Consider the following 23,837-nt stretch of genomic DNA (forward strand, 5'->3'; position numbering starts at 1 on the left):
CAATGTAAACACGGCTAAGAGAAGCAGTTAATGTACTCCTCCATCAATACTGCCATGTTTTTTGTTTATCACAATGAAGCCCTAAAATATCATCACCAGACCAATTGTTTACATATGTAATATTCACCCACCCGTTGATTTTGACATTTTTGTTGAAATTTTATTTGAAAATAAATAAACTAATTTCTATTAATTATCAACTTGTATTTTATGTAAATTGAGTTAAATTGAGAAAATTAGATCATTTTTAAATTCTTATCAATTCGGAAAAAATTATTTTATCAGATAAAACAACTATTTTATTAGGATTATTTATGAAATTCATTCACATTTTCTTTTTTTTTTATTTTATCTTTCTATATTCATTTATTTTTACTTTGTAAAATATCATATTAATTCACAGTGAATGGGACTTTTATCTAGCTAATGCCATACGCTTCCTCAAGTCATAATGAAATGAAATGAAATGAAAAATTGAAAAATACTTTATTAATACCCAAAGACAATAACATTATAACAGTTTAACATCATTAAGGTTATTTTAATGATTACATGATTTTAGCTAAATGCAACCTACGTCCTTTTTCCTCGTGAGCTTCCGTAGACTGCACGTAACGTCATTCGCTCCCGCTTTTTTAAACAGCAGTACAATATTCCTCCAATTGCATGCAATATTAGTCAGCGAGCATCCTGATTCACCAATGATGTTGTGCCTTTTACAGCAGAGGGCGGGACTTCCTGCTGCTGGTATAAACCAACTGAGGCCTCCCCATGCGGTTTTGATCCGGTAGACTCGGAACGAATACCGTAAAGGTAAATGGACCCATAACTATTTATTTTGTTCATTTTAGTAGTTTTTAATTCTCAATTTGATTATAAGAAAGTCTCAGATTATATATGACCAGTTTGTATAAAAAATTTAACTAGTTTTGCTTTGAATTCATTGTTAGCTTGCAGGGGAGGCGTAAGCTCGTAGCCTGTAGCCTAGCATCAGATAGCCTTCCTTATATTTGTTACCTCTAAAAGTAAATAGGTTTGGCTTCTGTGTATACATTTAACTCTTCTTGTACGACAAATGTTCTCAGTAAAGACTGAGTTAAGCTGGCGACTTGAAGTGGCCGTTTTATTTTAGTGTGTTAGCTCGCCGCGTTAGCAGTAGTTATGCAACACAATGGCTTTTCAGTGCAGTTAGCTCCACGAAGCTAACCGGTTTGTCTCGACGACGACGTTTCAACCAGGTTTGACCTGTTCTTTTGTGTTTGCTTACTTATAATTTACGGTCTTTTTGGGATAGTCAATGCAAATGGTCATTTTTATTAGTATTCGACAACCTTGTAAACCTTGTTTACTTATGGATCTGGTTTTAAAGTGAAATTGTAAATCAATAATGAGAAGCAGCGTTATTATAACTATCAGGTTTAATGATTGCTACTTAGATCATCTGAGTAGCGAATAAATCCATACATTTATACATTCCCAACATTCTTTATTATTCTTTTGATATTCCCCAATTATGGCTGTGACGATATGCTTTTGTCCAGATTTGATTCCGATTTTGTTTTGTGTGCCGATTAGATTTAAATTGCAATTCTCATGATGTTTTAATATTGCTGATTTTTGTAGATTAAAAGCCCAAACAAATTACAAAACTTAGTTTTCTTTTTGCTTGATTTCAATAAGGATAAAACAACCCAGTAGCAAGACCATAATTCTACTGCTAATGCCCAAGAAGACAAGTAGAAAGATCAATAAAAATAGTAAAAAAGGCAATTTTTTTTTTTTAATCAATTTGGGGGGGGGGAATCCATTTTAAAATTGTGAAGCAAAAAAATTACGATTTTTTTTTTTTTTTTTTTTTTTTTTTTTTTTTTTTTGGTTCGATTTTCCCACCCTATCCCCAATTCATTGTACAATGAATGTTTGTGGGATGTACCAAGTGGGCTCATTTAAAGGACCCCCTCCTCTATCACTGTTCCGACATAAACCACCCTTTAGTTCCCTCTACAATGGAAAAACTTTACAGAATAAGACATGGCTGTAATATCTGTTTTATAGACAAACACAAACAATGGCTGAGAACGACGTCGATAATGAGCTGCTTGATTATGAAGATGATGATGAGCCTCAAGGAGCCCCTGAGAGCGCTGCCCCAGCAGGCAAGAAGGAGGTAAAGGGTTCCTATGTGTCCATCCACAGCTCCGGCTTCAGGGATTTTCTTCTCAAACCAGAGCTGCTCCGTGCCATCATCGACTGTGGTTTTGAGCATCCGTCTGAAGGTGAGGTTCGTGTGGTTTTACTGGTCGTGTCCTGGAACGTGAATAACTGGTCTGGCTTTTTATTTTAGTTGCAGTCAGAAAATATGATGTACAATTCGAGGCTGATGGAGGAGTTTCTACATTACTTTGATTACACTTATATGTAATACATTATGACAAAAGCACCAGAGATACTCTAATCAGCTTGGGAATCTTGCAGATTTTTATTATATTTTATGTACTGTATCAGTCTCCAGTGATGTGTGTGAATATATCGCCTTGTCTTGACATGGAAGTTTTTCCTCTTGTGTATGACGCAATGCCTGTTTTCTGCCATATTTAGTCTAATAATTACAATTCAGTGGCTAATTTAACAAAATGCAGCAAGTGATGAGATGGAGACAATATCTGGTTGTGTGAGTCATGATTTCTGAACTGGTGTCTGGATGCTGCAGACAGTACAACAGCATAAATATGAAGTATGTAAGATAAGAGTAAATAAAAGAATGGGTGTGTAAATCACATAAATGCAACATGAGACATATAGTTTTATAGAAGTACGTTGCACATGTTAAAATGCGTTTCTTTACTGTACAAAGAAACAGCGTTGGTGGCGTGGTTGTCTGTAGAGTAACCACAGGAACAGACCAGAGCTTCCCAGTAGAAGCAGCTCCCCAGTGTAGGTTCTGCATGTTCTTTGTCGTCCTGCCTGAGCAGGGAGGAACAGTGGGTGGGGGGGTCTGTTCCATAACACATCTGCTGGTGTGGATGTCTGTAGTGGTGGGAGAGTCACTTTACTCATGTTAATAAAAATCTACTGGTTCAAGAGATTTTGTTAAATTTGACATTAATTGTTCTAATGTTTATAACCTCATTGCTTCAAATGGATGCTGGTTAGAGTGGAGCGTGGCTGTCAATGTCACCATTTTCATAGAAAGAAAGAATAAAACTTTTTCAAGAGTATTTATTTATTTTTTTAAAAATAATTTATTTTCTTTTAACTTCATGCTACCTGCTGTTTTCACTGACAGTGTCAAATTACTAAGTCAGCTGATATAAGTTATTATTTAGCCGTCTTGTTGTTTACTTGGACACTTTTTTTTTTTTTTTTTTTATGTATGAATTGTTTTGGAGAAAAGTTTATGAAGTCCCATAATGACCATGCAAACAGTTTCCAAGGAAAAATACACTGTAAGGCAGGGGTACTCGTCTGGAGTGACAAAGCACTAACTCAACGTCTTTCTAGCCAAACGGGACAGTTGTTGTTTCTCCTCTACCTGCTGAATGATCGCTGCTCTGTCCGGCCAGTTGAAATGATTTCTGTACTGGTGATGAGTAAACTGGTTTTTAATTTGTTAACTCTTTGTTCTGCATCCAGTCCAACATGAATGCATCCCACAAGCCATCCTGGGCATGGACATCCTGTGCCAAGCTAAATCTGGTATGGGCAAGACAGCAGTGTTTGTGTTGGCCACGCTGCAACAGATTGAGCCTGTTGATGGGCAGGTTAGTATCCAGGTTGTACTTACATGAACATTAGCCACAGTTACATGTGTTTTAAATGAACATTAAGTCTGCTTTAAATGGATGGAAAATTCCACTAATTCCGCATAAAAAATGAAAAGTGGCTGGTTTATTCCCATTTTAAATCCGAATCATGTAAACATTTATTCAGCTCCAAGTTAATTCTGATCATTCTGCGCCTTGTCGTTACCATGTCGCGTCCCGCTGACGTATATATGTGGTCTTCTGGTGTCCGTTACTTTATCTTCCATCCTTCTCCTCAGCTGCTGAAAAAAATGAATAATATGCTCATGTCGAGGTGGTGCTTTCACATTTTATTCAAAATCTAAGAAAGAGCAGTACTTATTTATACTTAATACCTAATTTTATGGCCTTCTAAATAACTGAAGAGAAAGGAAGCCAGAAGTGCAGTTTATTTCCGGTCCAATCAGAACCATCCCCCGACCCTCTGATCGGAAAATAAAGTGAAGGCAAATAAACACGTTTTCATGTAAACCTCGATTCAGAATTCAATTTTCATGTAAACCCGGAGAAGAATAATTCAGAAGTATTTCATTCAGAATAATTAATTCCAGATTAACCCCCTAACCGTAGCCGTCGTCATGGATTTAAGGGTTTTGATTTGATTTGCACCTTTAAGTTTAGTCTCAGTTTAATATTTAACTCGAAAAGCAAGAGCGCAAACCTCAACCAAGGGCCACAGTTATAAAAAAAAAAAACAACCAAAAAACGGTGGATCCAAACGGTGATCGGGATCACCACCAAAATTAAATCACTTCCTCTGTTTCACTTTTTCAACAACTCGTGAAAATGTCATAAAAATCCATCCATAACTTTTTGAGTTATCTTGAACACAAACAAAAGACAAACACTTGTAAAAACAAAACCTCCTTGGTGGCGGTGATGATGCTTTATATTTAATGCTTCTGTTTCATGGTAAGGCGATGTTCTGGTTGTGTTTTTGGATGAATAAAATGGTTAAAAACAAGGCATCTCACTCTTCATGTCTTCTCCAGGTATCCGTTTTGGTCATGTGCCACACGCGAGAGCTGGCCTTCCAGATCAGTAAAGAGTACGAGCGTTTCTCCAAGTACATGCCCACCGTAAAAGCAGCAGTCTTCTTTGGTGGCATGGCTATCAAGAAGGACGAGGACGTCCTCAAGAAGAACTGCCCTCATATTGTGGTCGGAACGCCGGGTCGGATCCTCGCCCTGATCCGCAACAAGACCCTAAGTCTGAAAAACGTCAAACATTTCGTCCTGGACGAGTGCGACAAGATGCTGGAGCAGCTAGGTGTGTTCTCCTCTCAGCCTCCTCCCGATTTTCTATGTGACGTCGTTCAGACGTGGTCATTAATCCGAATCTAACCCTGTGTGTGGCAGACATGAGGCGCGACGTTCAGGACATCTTTAGGATCACCCCCCACGAGAAGCAGGTTATGATGTTCAGCGCGACGCTGAGTAAGGAGATCCGACCGGTTTGCCGCAAATTTATGCAGGACGTAAGTGAACGGTCTCTGGAAGAAAAGCCGCTCCATGGTTGGTGCTTTTTGAGTTCCACGTTGTCCAAGTGAAGCGCTGAGAATTCCTCTCTTCTCCCACGCAGCCTATGGAAGTGTTTGTGGATGACGAGACCAAACTCACTCTGCACGGACTGCAACAGTACTACTGCAAGCTGAAGGACAGCGAGAAGAACCGCAAGCTGTTTGACCTTCTCGATGTGTTGGAGTTCAACCAGGTAAGACAGCGAAGCCCATTTGGGTCTTTTTGATTGGAAAGGGATCCATATTTGTCAGGTTCCTCAAGTAGCCGGCTTTTCCCAGTCACAAGGGAGTCAAAATGGGGAAACATTAGTTATGATCCAGCTGCCAGGCATCAGTCCACCCTTTTGGCTCATCTTTAAAATGAAAAAGCCACTGAGTTTAATATGCTAGAGGCCCATCGTGTCCTGGTGCCGGCTCGCCTGTGACTCAGTGCCATCTCTTTGCCTCTAGGTGGTGATCTTCGTCAAGTCAGTCCAGCGCTGCATCGCTCTGTCCCAGCTTCTTGTGGAGCAGAATTTCCCGGCCATCGCCATCCACAGAGGAATGGTTCAGGAGGAAAGGTGAAACTCTCATATGTCTTCTTATGCCTTGGTGCTCTCATAAACATGTGCGCTGCTGAGACGGGACTCGCCATGTGTGTTTATGGGATCTTGAGGCCTCATCGTTTAACTCAACACATTATTGCCTTCAAAGGAGGGTCCAGTAATGCTTTCAGCAGCTGTGTTGATGATCCCCTCGCTGACTCTGTCCCCCACCCCTTCCTCCTTCAGGCTGTCTCGCTATCAGCAATTCAAAGACTTCCAAAGGCGGATTCTGGTGGCCACGAACCTCTTTGGCCGAGGGATGGACATTGAGCGAGTTAATATTGTCTTCAACTACGACATGCCGGAAGATTCTGACACCTATTTGCACAGGGTTGGAGACTTTTTCTACTTTCTAATATTACTGATGTTTCCCTGTATGTGTTTGGCGTTGAACTCGCTCATTCCTTCCTGTCGCCATCAGGTCGCCCGTGCTGGTAGGTTTGGCACCAAGGGCCTGGCTATTACCTTCGTGTCTGACGAGACCGACGCCAAGACTCTGAACGACGTGCAGGACCGCTTCGAGGTCAACGTGGCCGAGCTGCCGGATGAGATTGACATCTCGTCTTACAGTGAGTTTTACGTGAACATTAACGCTGCCGAATGCGCCGCTTACGTACGTTAAAAGCCCGTTTTGTGTAGGAATGACTAATTTGTTGATTTAATGCGTGTAAAGCACTTGACTATCAAAACAAGCTGATAAGAGAGAAGATCTCCATAAGGATGGTAGTTCTGGCAGCAGCTGGTGCCGTCATGCAGCCGTGAAGCGCTCATATAATCCTGTACATGTTTGACTTGCTGATGAAAAGTCAGTATGTTCAGCTGTTGCTTATTGTGCAAATCTTTTACATGTTGGACTGACGTCTCCCCTCTTTTTCTCTTCCTCTTCCTCACAGTCGAACAGTCCAGATGAGTCATCCAGCCAAGTGGAAGTCTCCTCATCTTGGATCTCGTATTTGGAAGTAGATGTACTTCACTGTTGAAAGATCATTACATTTGTACACGTTTGTTTATTTTTATTGTCAGCTTCTGTGGAACGGGAGGGGTTGTGGTTTTAATTTGTCTTTTACTTTTTTTGTTTTCCTGCTTAATTAAAACTTTTTACAAAATGCCATTTTATCATTGTGGTCCCTCATGAGACGATGGTCTCTCTGCTGTTGTCTATCGAACAGAGCTTCAGGGAAGCATCGGCGTAGATCAGAGGAAAATGTCACGGCAGTTTTAAGCTCGTTTTTGTGTCCAAACTAGATTTGTGTAGTAACTTTTGTATTTTTTTTCCCTCCATAGTCCAAAAAGACATGACTCTTTAGATAGTATGAGTTGTTAATGAAGTGGCATTTGAGTAATTGGCTCATACGGCAGCTCTTTTTACAAATTTCTAACTTAATGCTTTCAGTAAATGAAGTCACCAAGTGGATTCCCAGTGGTGAATTTGCTAACTTTTAGCATGTCATGGACACACTGTACTACAACAATGTGATGCTCACTATGTATCTCTTGGTATTTTGGTGTGCGTAAGTGAAAATAAATGACAAAATTTGATAAGTGGAACATCAAGCAATGAACATTGGATGAAGCAAAGCAGCCTGATGAATGCTTGGGTCGAATGGGATTTCAAACAGTTGACTGGGAAATGCAGAAAGATTAGCAGGGTCCTAACATTAAGATCATTTAAACCTGCAGGAAGTAAAGACAGATTCAGAAGCTAAAGAAATGTCCATATTTCTCAGAGCCTTACCAAAGACTTGATGCTCATGTGCAGAAATGACCAGTAGCAAAGTCTCTGCAGTTTAAAAAAAACCCGTTGTGGTCACAAAACCTTCATTTTAATACCTGCTAGTTTTCAGAAGCTTCTGTTTCACATTCCCTCACAGTGAATTATATTAATTTTTAACAGGAATGATGAAAAATAAGCATGGAGTTACGCTAATAGACTTGACAAAAGTTAGGAAATATTTGTACCCACCCCTGTAAATAAAGTGAAAACCTATTTTTTATTTCCAACAAAACATTTAGTTTCAGAAAAAAAAATTTTTTTTAATTGAAATTAGTTATAAGAACAGAAAGAAAAAGGCTTTGTTTCATTTTTAAATTTTATGAAAGTAATGCAAACTGAAATATATACAAAAAAATTAAATACCTGTGCATATTTATATATATATATAAATATGCACAGGTATTTAATTTTTTTTTTTTAAGTTCTCATAACAGAGACCAATAAACCAGAAAGTGACATGCCAAAAAAAAGAAAAACTCAAAATTCAACTATTTTTAAAAATAAAATTGTTTGACAAATGGTCATGAATGATTTTTTTTTTAACAATGTTTGCACTTTTAATCAATTTCATGATTGGCAATTAACCAAATGATCAATACCCCTTCTAATTTATGTGTAATAAATCTCTGGCACAGATTCAGGGTAAAAAAAAATCTTTATTCAAAAATGACTAAAAATCCAACCAGTCCCATCTTACTTTACCAGCTTCCAAGAGAAAAGTGAGAAACAAGAAAAAGATTCTTAAATCTCCTGATCTTTATTTTTGTTATATTTTTTTAGTTATCCTATCAGCATGACTCATACATTTCAATGTTTACTACTCGTCATGCAATGATGATGCTTTCAAACTGGCATGTACTCCTCATGAGGGATCTGAACCCTGCCTTGTTCAGTGCTAAACTATACATGGACTACCTCAGTATAATCATTGGCCCTTATACAGCAGATAAAACTACAAAGAATTTAAAAATGCATCTGTACATAGCTGCTCTATAATGTCCCTTAAATCTAGACATACAGTACCAAAACCACAGCATCTACAAGAGCAAACAGCAGCGGCCGACACCAAGGTAGATGGGCAGCCGAGACTCTCATAAAGGACTTATTGTAGCCTAAAAACTTAATGCATATGCAGGTCATTTCCAGATTCACAGAAAAGCATGAAAAATGATGTTTCTGCTAAGTTAAAATCACCTATATTAAAAACTTGAACAGTAAAATATACAGATCAGTTCGAAATGCCATCTCAATCCGTTTGCATGAGATGGAAGATCAGGTCATTAATCAAGGCTGTCATAAGGTGCATTAACTAATCCAAGCTCCAGTTAAGGGAGGTGCTCGGGATCTTCAGTCATAATAAATGATCTAAGCCACAGAAATGAAAGAATAATACAAAATCCCTTCTGTCAAATCGGTCTCTTTCAAATGTCCTTATAAATAAGGGCCGACTGAAGTTTTACAGCCTTAGTTGGAGTTTAAAGCTCTTCTCTGCCCTGACAGTAAAGTCAGCATTTCTGAGAAACAGACACCTCTTTAACATGAAAAGACACGAGTTCTTGTTTTGTTTCTGTGACAAGCCGCGCCGCTCAATTACAGGCCAGATTAGGCACCAGAGCGGTTCCACCCACAAGTCACAAATTACATGTTTACCTCAGCACACACGCAGTTTTTAGATTTTATTTTTATGACAAACCGACGACTGCCTGATTTTCTCTCGCTACCCCTCAGAGATTGTAATTTGCGCAAAATTAGGTGGTCGACTTCCCGACGCCAGAATCACAGGCTTGTTCCTCTGGTGCTTGCTAAATGTCTCAGTTTCTTGTGGAGGCAGGGCAGGAGATGAGTCCAGCTGTGTCAACAACCTTTGACATATTCCCTGGAAGTGTGTACACATCAACACGTAAGGTTAAACTGTCTTTTTCAATCTCTTCCCCTGTGCTCTTCGACATCCATGATTTGGTATGTTCGGATCGGTGGGAGTCTCCGTTGCCAGGATCCTAGTTCACCCACAAAGATGCTCCAAACAGCAGCGCCACCTTCCCTGGTGGCATGCCACTGTTTTATCGTGTCTCTCATGATGTAACAATAAATACAATATAAAAGACACAGACTATTCTTCTCAGAACATCTGAGATACTCGTCTCAACGAGTTTTCCATCTGATTTAACCAACTCTAGCGTATCAGAGTGCACAGACACATGCTTCCAGCTGGTTCATTTCCAACCAGCTTGTATATCTAGTCATATCTAATCCTCAACAAATCCACTGACAAAAAAAAAAACAGAAAGACAAGCATAAAAGAAGAAATAGTTCTGCTTGTGTGTTTGTGTCTCTGCTCTCGCTCCATTCTTCACTAAAAGTCCAGGGAAGATTTGGAGCACGACAACAAAACGGTGGTTGATGTTTTACACTGAGATTTAGTCACAGTTTTGAAGTCTGGCCAGTTTTGAAGTCTGGCCAGACCTGAAACCACTTTAAATCTGCACTAAACACGGGGAGCAGCCCCGGGTTTAGTGCAGATTGCTGCACTCATTGCTGCACTCATTGCTGTTTCCAAGTTGGTGTTACATCCATATGGTTCATTTTTCTTCTCCCCATTCCTTCCCAAATAATCTTCCAGAAGAAAAAGTTCTGACGTTGGAACACTTGCGTCTACTCATAGATACACTAAGGACAGCTACTTTATAATGGGTACAGCTACGGGGGGAGTTATTGTCTGCTCTTGTGGAGGAATGTAGGTGGGTTCAGGGGTGATGGCGCTAGTCCTTGAACTTGTGGGTGTCTCCGTAGAGCCACCGCTGTGGTGGCAATGCTGCCTCGTTGAGATGGTTGCACTCGTCGCTGCACTTACAGGACTGGATGAACATGACGGACCTGTTGAAGCGTTCTCCGTCGGGACAGGCGAAGGTCACGTTTGCTGTACGAGTGCGACGGGGTGAGCAGCAACGCCCGTCCCGGCACACTCCGCAGTAGTTGGGCCTGTACAGGCGAGTCGTCCTGCAACCAGCGTAGGACAAACGATGAGGCTCCGGGGCCTTGTGGGTGCGGGAGCACTTCCTGCCTTTCTGTAGACGAAGAGAGACACAAGGGCAAAAAAAGGATGAAAGATCAGCAAGACTGAGGCCCAATCCTTGTTCCCTCCCTTGGTGGTACCTCAACGTTTTACATGGACATGGTGGTAATTTTCTTTAGAGGAAGTAGTGGCAATTAGCCATACAAATTTAGAAAAAGGGTCATCCTACTCCTGCCAAATGAAGTGGGAATTGGGATTTGGGGGGGCATTGAGGGTTAGCAAAATGATTTGTAGTTCATCAAGTTGGTAAACATTGGACATGGTGCCTCTGGCCACTACTCAACTCTGAAGAGATTTTGTTCCCCTGCTAGTAATGTTATGTAAGCCTGTTAACCTGATGTTAACATAAAGCGACGTGGCAGTGTTTTTGCTGAAGGAAGCGTTCATAAGGACCACCCCAAACAATAAATGAATGGTGATGGGTGCATAATTTTCCCACATATCCCAGAGAAAGGGTCAAAAATAGATTGCCAGTACCCATGCAGCTTTGGACAGGTCCAAAATGTGTAGAAGTATAGCCGGGATATGTTTACATTTTTTACTCAGAACGCACGTTGTCTGCAGAACGCATGAGGGTCTCTTGCAAAAAAGCAATATCAATATTAAGTTGTTTTAAATGCATCATAATTTTCCTAAATTTCAATGGGCTATTTAGAGATTTTACATTCGAACTCACAGTTAACTGGGTAGCCATTAGAGTATCTAATATCAGGACATATTTAAACAAACAAGATACTGAACGGCACTGGTACACACAAACTGCCACAAGTCGATCCCTGACAGGGGTCATCACCCACAAAGATAACTCTGGTATAGTCCCAACCCTCTCTCCTACATCAACATAGAGATAACAACTCTCAACAAAAAAATGCACACATTTGTGCTTGTGCTGAAGAATACCGCTCTAGCAGCTTGGCGCCCGCTACTCACATATAAAGAATAGAGAAAGAAAACTGTGGTTTTGTTCACATGTCAAAATGCCAATGCCTCTATAGCTACTCTATAATGTAAAATAAAAGCAGGATGAGACACTGTACAAGAAAAAGTAAAAATAACCAGGTGATTAGCCAAACAAAAATATAAAGTATAGTTCACAGGAATGATTCACATATTCATTTATGATTAAAATACAATATACAGCGGGACACTTAAACTATTTGTAAAGGCTAATACGACCTCCCCAAGGGAGGCCAAGTCTATAGTCACTCCTCGTTCTCGCTGTTTGTCGCTGAGATGACATTCTTTTTGACATAGTCTATAGCTTTATTTGGGTCTATAAACGTATTGTCCTCTTTCCCGTGAGTTATGCGGAGCCGTGCTGGAAAAAGTAATGCGTAACGAACATCCTGGCGATTACGAAGAAGGCTCCTCACCTCCATGAAAGCTGCCCAAGCCTTGGCCACATTCACCGTGTAATGAGGTGTAATGGAGATCAGCCTATCTTTGAGACAGTGCGGGCCCCGGTTATGTGCGCGCCGTAGTATCTCCATACAGTCTTCATAATAATGCAGTTTAGCTACGATGACTCGTGGCTTATCGCCTGACATCTTCCTGCCTGGTGTACAGTGCAAGCGGTCGATTAGAGGCTCCTTGTCCAGCTGCAATACCTCCATGAGCAGCTTCGTAACTGCTGTAGTAGAGCTAGACTCCAAAAATCTGCACGTTGCATCTTCTCATACGTCCCTCCATCTCCTCACACATTTCTTATAGCTCGCTAACCTCGTCCTTCAAATCAGTAATGGTACTGCGTAAAGCAACAACCTCATCAGACCAAGAGGATAACCGTCCTCAATGTCTTTGACCTTCAACGTAACCTGGTCCAGATCCGCGCGAAGTGCCGTGGTGCAGTTTGCTACCTCTGCTCTCACTGCTTCTAATCCACCCTTAATAAAGTCAAAATCATCTGCAAAAGCAGCTTTCAGTTCTGTTTTGAATAATTATGTGATATCAAATTTTAGCGAACTTAAGAATGTCATTCTTCAGAGTAGACATGTCCACTTCGCTGGAGGTCGGTGAGGATGGAGCAGAGGCCTCAGCTTTGGACAAACTCTGGTCGGAGGCAGCATTGGGTCTAGTGGTCGTAGATCCGGTGTAGGCTACTTATATTTCCTCAAGTTAGTCGCCATTTTTCAGCTTTGACGAGTAAAAAGTGAAAGAGGGTCTTATACTGAAGCATTTAACGTCAAATTAGCAAGGGTATCTTGTTCAAAAACCACTTATTGCATAGCAATTGCGGGAGCCCTCGCTAAACACGTCTTACTGCTGCGCCGCCATCAGGTTATTATCAGACTAGTAGTTTACTTTAAAGTAAGTTACATCTTGAGAAAGTGGAGAAATATGACATGTAACCAGTCTGATTTTGAGAAGAGAAAGGGAGATATTTCTGAATTTTTTGTAAAGAGGAAGGAAAGCAATCACGTCGACGCTGACCCCAGCTACCAACAAGGGGCCTGACAAGGACCCAGTCTACCACCGTCGCCAGGCAGAGACCCAAAACTGTTTTTTGGAAAAGCCTTTCAGACCCCCTTTTCCACATCCTGCAACCCAAAACAACCAACTTACCTTCCTATGTACATTTTTTATCTTGTTGCAAAAATTTTCCACTCAGTGATCCAGATTATGACTGTAGCTATTAATGTAATGAGTATGTGTGTTAGGAAGGAAGAAAACACAGTCTTTCCCTTTATTAGTATATGGCCCCCTTATTTAGTCTTATCCACCTCGTGACCACCCCATGCATAAACGTCGAGTGCCACTTGTTTTATTTAAACGATTTTGTCATATCCTTACATGCCTGTCACCCAGTGATTGCTGGGATAGGCTCCAACTGTTACAGATGTATTGCTTTATCAAGTCAACACTTCATACATTAAAACCCCATCTTTCATTTGTTACTTTTTGTGTTTGTAGCTCCACTTAGCTGTGTCTGAAAGATCCCAGCTGTAGCAGGTTAGCAGGCTACCATTAGCTAATAAGACACATTACTGCTAATGCTAATGGGAATAAAAAAAACCAGCTATTAAACATATTAAAACTTGGGATAGCGCTAGTAAAGCCACTACAACACCATAGAGGTTCTGCATAATGGGCTAATTTCACCCTTTGGAGTAAGAAAAAGCATGACATGAATCATAATTTATCCTGTGGGACATAAAAAAAACAACCTCTTTAACTACAGAGATGTACAAAAACAAAGTAAAGGTCAGAGCAGATGACAAACAGAGATGAGTGCCAGATACACTAGCATGCCAGTAATAGTTAAGGACCAACACTGGTACACATTAACACCCCCACAGCAGCTCTACAAACACTGGGAGAGCTCAGTGAAAACAGGTGCTTAACAACCGATCAGGCTCATCAAGTGGCTCGCAACCCAACGCAGAATGTTTTTTGAAAGTGTTGTGTGTGAAATGTGAGAAAGCAACATAGTGGGCAAATTGAGCACTCTTTAAATCACACCAGCGCAGCTGTCACCCACAGTGTCGAGGTTTCAGTGCAGGAGATACCCCCCCCCCCACACACACACACACAAGTCATGTGAGGGGGTGGGGTGTTATTCCTCTGGCATGTCCCTAAAAAATCCTGGGATTTTTTGCTTGTGTGAAACCAGTCTGTGTGAATTATTTACAAAGAACAGCTAAAGTGGTGTTACATTACTCACGGGGGGCCTGAAATTAACATGAGATGCAACAATAAAACCTTTTCTAAAATGTAAACTACATCTTGGTAAAAGTTATCTTGCCAACAACGTCTCTGCAGTGAACAGTTGCCATTAAACCTGGGAAGAGGTTCCTAGTCACAGTCAAGACAGACTATACAGTAACTTTAAAATGTGCATGTATTATTTTACTCCTCTAAGACATAGCATCGTATGAGCTTGTGAGCTTTATGATAATTTCTAAGTGGACTTTACTGCTTTTGGACAGAGCCAGGAAAGCTCTTTCCACATTTTTCAGCCTTTGAAGCTAAACTAACAACTTAAACCTCAAACTTTTATTGCCAGAAAAATTTATATCAGTTTACACTTAAGGCTCTGTGCACACAAGCTGCTCATTTTTCTATGACTGCATTTAAACCACCCTTTTTTTTAAAATTGGAATTCTAATGTGTTTGCTCGGAAAGTTGGCGTTATTTGGGATATTATGAATGTGCAAACAAACCAATTCGGATCAAATAAAAAGATTCTAGCCGCACACAAATGGAAATCTTGGTCCTCTTCAAATGGAATAAACACAGGAATCAGACTACAAAGTAGTGTGTGGGATGATAGATGGCTCTAGATGGGAGAAATAGATCCTGGTTGGATGTGGAAGAATTCGGTAAAGTTCTGGTAGAAATAAGGTCAGCACAAGAGCGCTAGGATCTACTGCAGCTCCACAGCTGTTATATGGTAGAAACAGAAGTTTCCCTGAATTCAACATTATATGAACCAGTTTTCTTCGTCATTGTGTTTCTCGTCTTCTCCTTCCATAATTACTGATGCAGCTTCGCCTCTGGCGGGTAGTGGAACAAGTAATCTGAAAGGTCGTTTAAGGAATTCAATCTGAACCCCGGCCCTGCGATGGACTGGCGAGCTGTCCAGGGTGGACCCCGCCTTTCGCCCAAAGACTGCTGGGATAGGCTCCAGCTTCCCCGCGACCCTTAATCGGGCCAAGCAGTTAGGATAATGAATGAATGAATTAATGAATGAATGAATCTGAACCCCAAATTGGTCTTGAAGAATGTTGCAACACCCAACTGTATAGAGAGCCATTTTATTCATAATAAATAAATAAAACATTTTGGAATAAATTTTAATCAATAACAGATGAATATATAATCTGACCATGAAATTGTAAAGTGAAGAAACATTATTGTGAAATATAAGTCATATTTCTTAAATGTCTATTTATTATTTTTGTTAAATAATATTTCATTAATGTAATATTCACTATATATCATAATTTTTTAAATGTCTTTTTTTATTTGTCAAGATTTAATTTAAAAAAAAAAAATTTGTTTTCAAAGTCATTTTTCATTTCACAATGGCCTTTTTCACAAATATTCATTTATTTAAAAATGTTCTATTTATTTATTCAATTATAAATAAGATGTCTCTCCATACAATTGAACCGAGTCACTAATCTTACCAAATCTAAAGAACTATTCTGGTGTGAATGCCCCTCTTGCCTTTGCACCAATCGTCCATATGCAGAAACATAACTTTCGCTGACATTGCCCTTGTTACATGGCAAACCTATCCAAGCTAGCGCTGGTGCTAACCTTGTTAACGGTACTTTTTTGCACAAAAATGCAAATACATGATATTGAGGAAGTCTGGATGTGTTATGGAGCACTATGCTACAAAAACAAGCTTTGAATAAAAGAGTACCAGATGCTAGCATTGCGTTTTGTAAAAAATCTGGTCAGAAATAGGAGGAAACTACGTAAAAAAAAACTACATCTCTATGTATTTTTCTGTGGATGAACTTTGCTTTAACTTATGGTGTACTTTAGGGTTAGGGGAAGCTTTAGAACCATTCCTAGGCACTTCCCGGCCTTTGTATAAGGCTTTTTTTTTCCTGGATTTAACCTCTGAAGTTAACTAATGCTTTGTTAATTGCTGCCTGAAACTGCTATGGTAAACGGACATAAATTTAGACATAATTGGTTAATGTTACCTGGATGGATGAAGAAATAAGGTCTAATTTTTCTCGGTGTTCATTCCACTGGGAATAGTTTCCCGCATATAGTAGCAACAGGACTGAATGGATCAGAAAGAGGCTCCATCTATGGAGATTGCAGGAGTGGTTTGTACACATGCCATGATATTAACACCAACAGCCTCATGAGAGCGATTCTTTCCTGAATCTGTTTAGCGTGGTGCCAAAGCTGCATGGTTTTGGGCCATTACTTCCACAAAATATCCCTTGAGAAGAATCTTAAAAGCACCAAACACATTCCTCACCTTTATGGGTAGAGACATAGAGCTGCAGGGCCGAATGTTGCAGAGACGCGTCTCCTTGATCAGCTTACACCGAGCATTGTCATTGGTAACGCGAGAGGAAACGCCCATCCCACAGCTCCGGGAACACTGGGACCAGGAGGTGGTCTGAACCACACACTCATCTCCCTCTTGCCTCCAGGCTGGGAAAGATGAAAGAGAGGACACGTTAGAAAAAAACGATGATGGATGATGCAAAACATGGAGTTGAACATGCAGAATTGGGAAAAGGATGAAGAGTGGAAGAAAAGTGGCCATCGGGAGCAGGAGGGAAAAGCAGAGGTTTGGGGATGCAAAGCACACTAGCCTTATTCACTAAACAGGCAACACTGACACATAGAGAGGGTGATTACAGAGAGGGGAGAGCTGGGTGACAGAGGTATGTGCTGTGTGAGGCGGAGAGAGCGCCTCTGGTGTGCAAGGAGTCAGTGGAAAACAAGCCTCACCTAAACGCTAACACACACATAAGCACAGCGGAAAAGGCCCACATTGAGGCTGTCTGTGCGTCAAGGAGCTAAAATGGCTAAAACGTAAACAAGTTGCTTTACTGTGCAGAGGAAACAGACGGGACTCTGAGGCGACACGCCATCGGCATCGTTACCCGCCAGGTGCTTGTTTCCACGTAGCTTGTCCCACTTGCGTCCCACCTCCATCAGCTCATTGCCCAAGGTGTTCTTCTCCTTTTTGGGTTTATAGCGGTACAGCTTCCGGTAAGGCTTCGGGTAAGGTTTCAGATAGGGATAAGCTGGGTAGGGCATGAAGGGGTAAGGTGGGTAAACAGTCAGGGGAGGTTGTTGGTGTGCAGGAGGTACGATGGTGGTTCCCTTGTGACAGTCGATGCTGAGGCAGCACTGGCCCGGCACCTTGACCAGCTGTGGGAACGGACAAGATGGCGATGCAAGGGGCACATGGCTGGGGCAAAGGGGCACACACCCTACAGCTCCATCGATGCAGGTGCACTGGTGCTTGCAGCCAGCATGGAAATTCTCACCATTTTGATAAATTCGTCCGTTGTATTCACAGGAGCGGCCATCTGCCTTTGCTGCAATGACGAAAGAAAAGAAAGAAACTGGTTAAATTGGTGGAGTAGATCTCTGTTACAACCAGGTTTATATTCATAGTTTTTTTGGAGGCATATTAAATATCAGTGCAGGCATTACTGGTAAATAATAAATAAAGATGACACAAATGAAAAGATTTTAGGTTTGCCTGAAAAAAAAAAAACAAAAAAAAAACCTTTCAGGATGAGCATGAATATCTGTTTGGTAATAATGCATCTGTAACTTAGAAGCACCCACAGAGCGCAGACCTCTACTAAACCGTCATTATTTTTTTTATTTTTTTTGCCAAGGATTGTGGGCATTATTTTTGAGTAAGAAGCTCTAATAGCGAAAGACTCCTGGATCCACTCAATGATTTCAATTGCCCCCAGAATCTAATCACTTCTTCCTTATTCCATTTCTGGGATTTCCCATAAACTTTATCAAAATCTGCCATAATTACTTGAGCTGCATTGCTAAAAGACAGTAAAACATACAAACCAATATAGCTTAAACCTTCTGTCAAATTTTTGTACCATATGGAAACATTATCTATGATAAAGTGAAACCAAACTAAATTCAGGTGTTATTCCACACATTTCAATCAAAGTCTCCAAAATGGCCATTTTGTCCCAGTTTTACACCATTATCCTCTCCCAATTGTGGGAATTCAACTTTTAAAAGAATGAAGACTTGTGAATGGAGAGCAGTCAGAGTGATCTTAGGTAGAGAAACAGCAGAAAAGGCTCATAACTGTGTGAAGATATTAATTTACTCAGGCAGCTATTTAAAGTGGACCTTTATTTCCTCAACCTAAGAACGTCCATGATGTGCTAATTGTGTGCAGGCAATCATTAACCAGCATTTGCAGACTACTTGCTCTACAAAGGTGTTGCTCTGTTAAGATAAAATAATGCCAAAGAAAACAACCAGTTTCGATCTGAAAGTAAAATGGTGTAAAAAAAAAAGTAGCATTCACCCAAATCACAACGCGTTCATGAGGTTTGATAAATGATTTCATTGTCTATAATTTTACATTTTTGCCCTTATGTTTTCCTGCTTCTCCAAATGGAGGACAGTCTGACTGTCACCCTCTGAAATGAAAGAAACACTCCATAGACCTTATATGAAGGATGGACGGAGCATCCAACGCAAACAAGTGAAGCCTATGCAGAAGTGCATAAAGCTGCGGTTCCCCCTTCATCCACTAGGGGGCTCCAAAACAGAGCAAATCCCCATAGACTCCTATGTTAAAAAGACCAACTTCACAGCAGAAATAAACATGTTTACAGCCTGGTTAAAAAATCCATTTTCGGTTAATAGGTCAGGTTTACCTTCATGACAACTGTGGGGGGAGTGATTTTTCTAACTCGCCCATTTAAAAGTAATTTAATCTCAAAATTCGGCACATTTAGGGCTGTGTTATTTTGATTGACAGGTACCCGATCTCCCGCTTCAAGTAAAAAGAACGTAGAACAACCGCGGTTTTTAGCCGGTTAACAATGTGACTTAGCTTTAGCCCGCTTACCTCCGTTAATTGGTTAGCTCCTGTTATCTTGGGGTTAGCTCGGTTAGCTCTTAGCTACAGGAAGCTCGGAGTTTGCTCCATGTCAACCATCCACCATGACGCCCATAGCCCCCCTCTCAGCTCCACCTCTTTGCCCATATTTATATTTTCTGGGTGAGACGACATGCATGCCTCTGCCAAGATGGCGATGGTAGGAACCGCCCACCGAGATTCAATTCAGCTCTTCAGAAACCTGTGGGTGACGTCATGGAGGCTACGTCCATCTTTTTATATACAGTCTATGAAACACACTCATTCATTCCTTCTGATCTCAGAGAGAATTATATGAAGAGACTACATAGTGGGCTCTGCTTTGGTCATATAGATGACGTTACCGCTGTTGCACACCTTAACACACCAGGTGAGCAGTTTTTTTTTTTAATAACATGCAGGTCATGTTACAGAATACTAAAAAACTTCAGTTGTATGAGTTGTGATATTCTGCTTCTGCTCTTAGATTAATTTCTGTTTGATGCATTGTATTAGGGTTAGCAACAGGCTAATGTACACTTGCAGCCCCTCGACCCAGGCGGGATTATCCAATGAGCATAAGGGGCAAGGGGCTCACGCTTACTTGGGGTGCATTTGGGGCACATGTGGGGCCCACGTAGGGCAAACACCACCAGTCTGGACATGGAATAAAATGCACATAAATTTCTACTGGTACCACTGGCTGAGAGATGTTAGAAATGTCTTTTCACAGTGTATCATTCACAATTTTTACAATGTTACGGTGGGGAGGGGGCCCCTGGAACAGTCTGAGCCCAGGGACCTGTGCATTTTTAATCCGGCCATGCCACAGACAACACACAATTTATCTAATGCATTGTTTCCATATATTTGGACACACTTTCCCATTAAATCCAATATGTGAATTGTGGGCATTTCATCTGAGACACTTCATACTCCTATATTGGAAGATAAACAAATAACAAAAGTATTGTTCTTATAAAAAAAAATGAATAAAACTTTAAACATCTTTATATATTTATACCCATGCAACAGGTTTTAGGAGCTTCTATGGGTCTGCTGGACCATCAGTGTGTTTTTACCTTTCGCACAATGCATCGTGGTCTCCATTCTCTAGGTTTGTGTTAACTCACCACAACATAGTGAGCAGTGAGTGATTTTGCTGGCTTTCACTGAAAACATCTTACAAACCAAAATAGTGATGACAGAAAAGGAATCAAAGGTTTGTGTGTCAATAAACTGAAAAGAGTGTGTGCTTTTTGGGTTTTCCTTCAGGCTTTTTGTGCACATACAAGCTACAAGTTAACAAATTTTGCCAAGTTTCTTTCTCTGCTGCACAGCCAAGCTACTCATTTGCATACTGCCTACCTATGAACAAACTGTGCATCAACCTGAAAAAGCAACAGATCTTTTTAGACTAACCAGATTAAATTTGGGGGGGGGTTGAAGAGCAACACAGGCAGAATGGTTCTAGAGGTGATGCAGTAATGTTCAATGTGACAAATATGAATTTTACAAAGGTTTGAGCATGCAAATGTATTCCAGAAGAGCATCCAAGATAAAAGTGACGACTCGTACTTGATGGCTTTTTTTAAGGGGGGGAGGAGCGACAGCATATCTACACTTACAAAGCAAGAGCTATTCTTAGACCAGAAGAGAGTTTTGACTTGTTTTTAATGTCCTGCCCTTTCACCCTCTCAGCAGGACTCCCCACACAACACCCCGTACACCCCCCTTTATTCAGAAACACCCCCTAATAAATACTCATATAAAAATACCACTGTGTGCTTGTGTATTTCATGGGGCTGTTTGTGTACACACACTGGAGTACACACTGAAGTATTTATATAAATCCAGGAGTTGGCCGGGTTTCAGTCACAGCTCATGAAGGTGTGCTGCTTTGAAACGTGGCACAGGCTTTAAACCTCAAGCCCCTATCAAAGAGAAACCCCAGCTGCCTGGCTCGGAAACTAGATTCCCCACCCTGAAGTTACACATTCCCCTCCCTCCAAGCCAAGTTGTGCCCAATCTACACCAAAAAGCTCTCCAAAACCTTTCTCCGTCTCCAATTCAGCCATCTCGCCCCCCTCTGTGCTACGTACCCCTGCAGATGCCGTGGGTGCGGCCCACATCGTTGCCGTAGTTGCATTCAAGTCCCTTATGGTGGTCACAGGGCCGCCCCTCATGGCAATCCTGGTTAAGCTGTGCAGCGCACACCTTGCAGCAGCCGCAGCCATCTGGGATTGAACTTATTCCAGGGGGGCATGATGGGGGCACTGCCGGGCATTCACACACCATCGGACAGTCAGCAGTCACCTGCAGGAAAACAGAGGACACAGTCTAAAAGAAGGACTGGAAGGCAGGGCATGCTGGAAGGAGAAGTCAGCTGGAACCAAGCAGGACAAAAGCGTGACTCATGTTACCCAGATCACAGAAATTCCTGAGAGTGTGTGTGGCTTATACATCGCCTGAATGCTCAGCACAGTGGCAAGCCCCACAGGGGTATCTGTAACCCTCTGTTGCCTTCCGCTTGGCATTCCCCTGGCATGCAGGGATGAAAGGGGCGTTCTCTGACCCCCACCACACACCGACCTCCCTGCTTATTCTTCTTTTGTTTCCCAGCACATCTGTGTCCATGTACGCGCGCGCACACACACACACACACACACACACACACAAGAACCACCCAAACAACTCCAAGCAGGTACTGAGATCACACGGAGCTGTCAGACTGAGATCCCAGTAAATCTGTTGCACGAGTTCAATGCAAAACATACATGCTGCGTTTAACATGCTAGACGAGACATCTGGGAAGAAAAGTCCCATCATCCTCATGGAGGTATTTATATATCGCTGAAAGCACATATTGACCTTAAGTGTATTTTTATCGCCATTGGTATTACTGTTGGATAATATTACTGTAGCGTAATTATAGACTGATGGCAGGACAGAGGAACAAGTTTGTTTTTGTTGGTTTTTTTTTTTAGAATTAAGATTAAAAACAACCATATAGTCAAGCAGATGAGGCAGCATTTAGATTATTTTTAACATTTTGTTTTTAAAAAGAATATTCAAAGGCAACTTTAAACTAAATAACTACATGTATTCAAGTAGCATAGATTTTAAGTGCATGCACTTTGTTTACATCACGTTATGCTTCACCTCTTCTCCTCAAATAGATCATACAAAACAAGCTGAATGTATAAGATATTAAGCACAGCAATGAATTCATATTAGTCGTTACTGTAAATAGATGCATTGCACAGAACAGATGCATATTGTAAGTAGAAGTTGTAGTTAGTAGCAAATACTTTCTGAAATCTGGGGTATCAAATCCTTAATTACCCAAAACATCAATTATTATGAGGACCCCGTGAGCGCATCCTGGTGGTCTATAATGTCATCATGCGTGTCTATAACGTTGTCAAACAGTGTTGGCAACTTAAATAGCGAGTAAGGTTTTATTGGATCCTGTTTTTGACATATAATACTAAGTAACGAGGTGTCTTAATGTTAGGCTGGGTGTTGAGCAGTTTCACAGCAGACACGCGAGTCTTCTTCAGTCCTTAGTGTTTGCATGAAGAAAAAGAAAAAGTGACAGTGAACTTCTCGTACTCACCAAACCGACTGTCGCCACTCCCAGGACAGCAAACAATAACAGTTTCCCCATAGTGTCAGCTGACTCTCATAGAAAAGCAGTTAAAATAGAAAAATAACAGAAAAGTAATCCTCCACTGGCTGTGGAAACAGGAAACAAAGGCTTCTGTCCACAAAGATTAAATCCCAACTTCCGAAATTATCCTCCAGTGTCCTCCATCACTTGCACGTTTTCATCGACCAGCGAGAGACTCATGTTTTTATATCAGCGCTGTGCTGTTTATCTGGGCCACGCCCACTCAGGACTTGCATTAACCAATTAGAATGCAGGCGCGCAGCCAACGCACTCCTAAAAGGGAAGTAAGGGGCGTGGTTTAGGGTTAGAGCGCTGGGAGCTGAGTTTTGGAGGTAAGGGGGCGTGGCTAAGCATGAATGCAGTCATTCATAAAAATTCAGAATTACTACATTCCAAAGCGAACCTGGCTTTGGCGTGTTTATTTATTTATGTATGACTGAAAATAATATTTTTGATGCTTTTATGTTCTTTTCACATGCATAACTCTGTCCGGTGGCTGCTTTGTGAAAGGCAAAATAAATATACTCAGCTGCTAGACTGTAATACATTAACGCTTGGGTGGGTGGGGGGGGGGGGGGGCGCATGGAAAACAACAAGGAACTCCTTTCCCTTATTTCATAAGAAATACTTTCATGTAATAGCATATAAAATACATACATAAAGAAGGAAGTGGTCGGTGGATATCAACAGTGATTATGTGTCAATAAAGAAAACGATTAGGATAATCTTCAGTGCTATTAATCACCCCCTTTCCCTCTACATATATCCTGTCTTTATCCTCCGAAGTTTCTCAAGGCTTTCAACAAATATACACACAACAATACCTCGAACCATATGGTTTAAAGTCCTGA

General features: G+C 41.0%; 2 protein-coding genes across 2 annotated transcripts; one reads left to right on the forward strand and one right to left on the reverse strand.

The window, feature by feature from the left end:
* The first annotated feature begins 730 nt into the window (after positions 1-730).
* Positions 731-7,385, forward strand: ddx39ab (DEAD (Asp-Glu-Ala-Asp) box polypeptide 39Ab). The gene is made up of 10 exons (XM_079252196.1): positions 731-813; positions 2,056-2,276; positions 3,634-3,761; positions 4,796-5,072; positions 5,162-5,280; positions 5,385-5,516; positions 5,773-5,882; positions 6,093-6,237; positions 6,328-6,475; positions 6,800-7,385. The coding sequence occupies exons 2-10, from the start codon at positions 2,069-2,071 to the stop codon at positions 6,814-6,816; spliced, it is 1,284 nt and encodes a 427-aa protein (XP_079108322.1). The 5' UTR covers positions 731-813; positions 2,056-2,068; the 3' UTR covers positions 6,817-7,385.
* A 993-nt stretch (positions 7,386-8,378) lies between these two features.
* Positions 8,379-23,122, reverse strand: LOC306765952 (CCN family member 1). The gene is made up of 5 exons (XM_079253499.1): positions 22,933-23,122; positions 21,416-21,629; positions 17,338-17,778; positions 16,701-16,879; positions 8,379-10,745 (listed from the first exon to the last, which is right to left on the reverse strand). Exons 1-5 carry the CDS (start codon positions 22,981-22,983, stop codon positions 10,440-10,442), a joined length of 1,191 nt encoding a protein of 396 aa, XP_079109625.1. The 5' UTR covers positions 22,984-23,122; the 3' UTR covers positions 8,379-10,439.
* Positions 23,123-23,837: the final 715 nt, after the last annotated feature.

Source organism: Telmatherina bonti (assembly GCF_933228915.1).
Source record: "Telmatherina bonti genome assembly, chromosome: 14".
NCBI classification, from domain to species: Eukaryota; Metazoa; Chordata; class Actinopteri; order Atheriniformes; family Telmatherinidae; genus Telmatherina; species Telmatherina bonti.

Coding starts and splice junctions, on each gene's coding strand:
- LOC306765952 (XM_079253499.1), bottom strand. CDS start 22,983: ATGGGGAAACTGTTATTGTTTGCTGTCCTGGGAGTGGCGACAGTCGGT. Junction 17,779..21,415: donor CACCCACGGCATCTGCAGGG/GTACGTAGCACA, acceptor TCGTCATTGCAG/CAAAGGCAGATGGCCGCTCC. Junction 10,746..16,700: donor CTATGTCTCTACCCATAAAG/GTGAGGAATGTG, acceptor CTTCGTCTACAG/AAAGGCAGGAAGTGCTCCCG.
- ddx39ab (XM_079252196.1), top strand. CDS start 2,069: ATGGCTGAGAACGACGTCGATAATGAGCTGCTTGATTATGAAGATGAT. Junction 2,277..3,633: donor TTTTGAGCATCCGTCTGAAG/GTGAGGTTCGTG, acceptor TTCTGCATCCAG/TCCAACATGAATGCATCCCA. Junction 5,517..5,772: donor ATGTGTTGGAGTTCAACCAG/GTAAGACAGCGA, acceptor CTTTGCCTCTAG/GTGGTGATCTTCGTCAAGTC.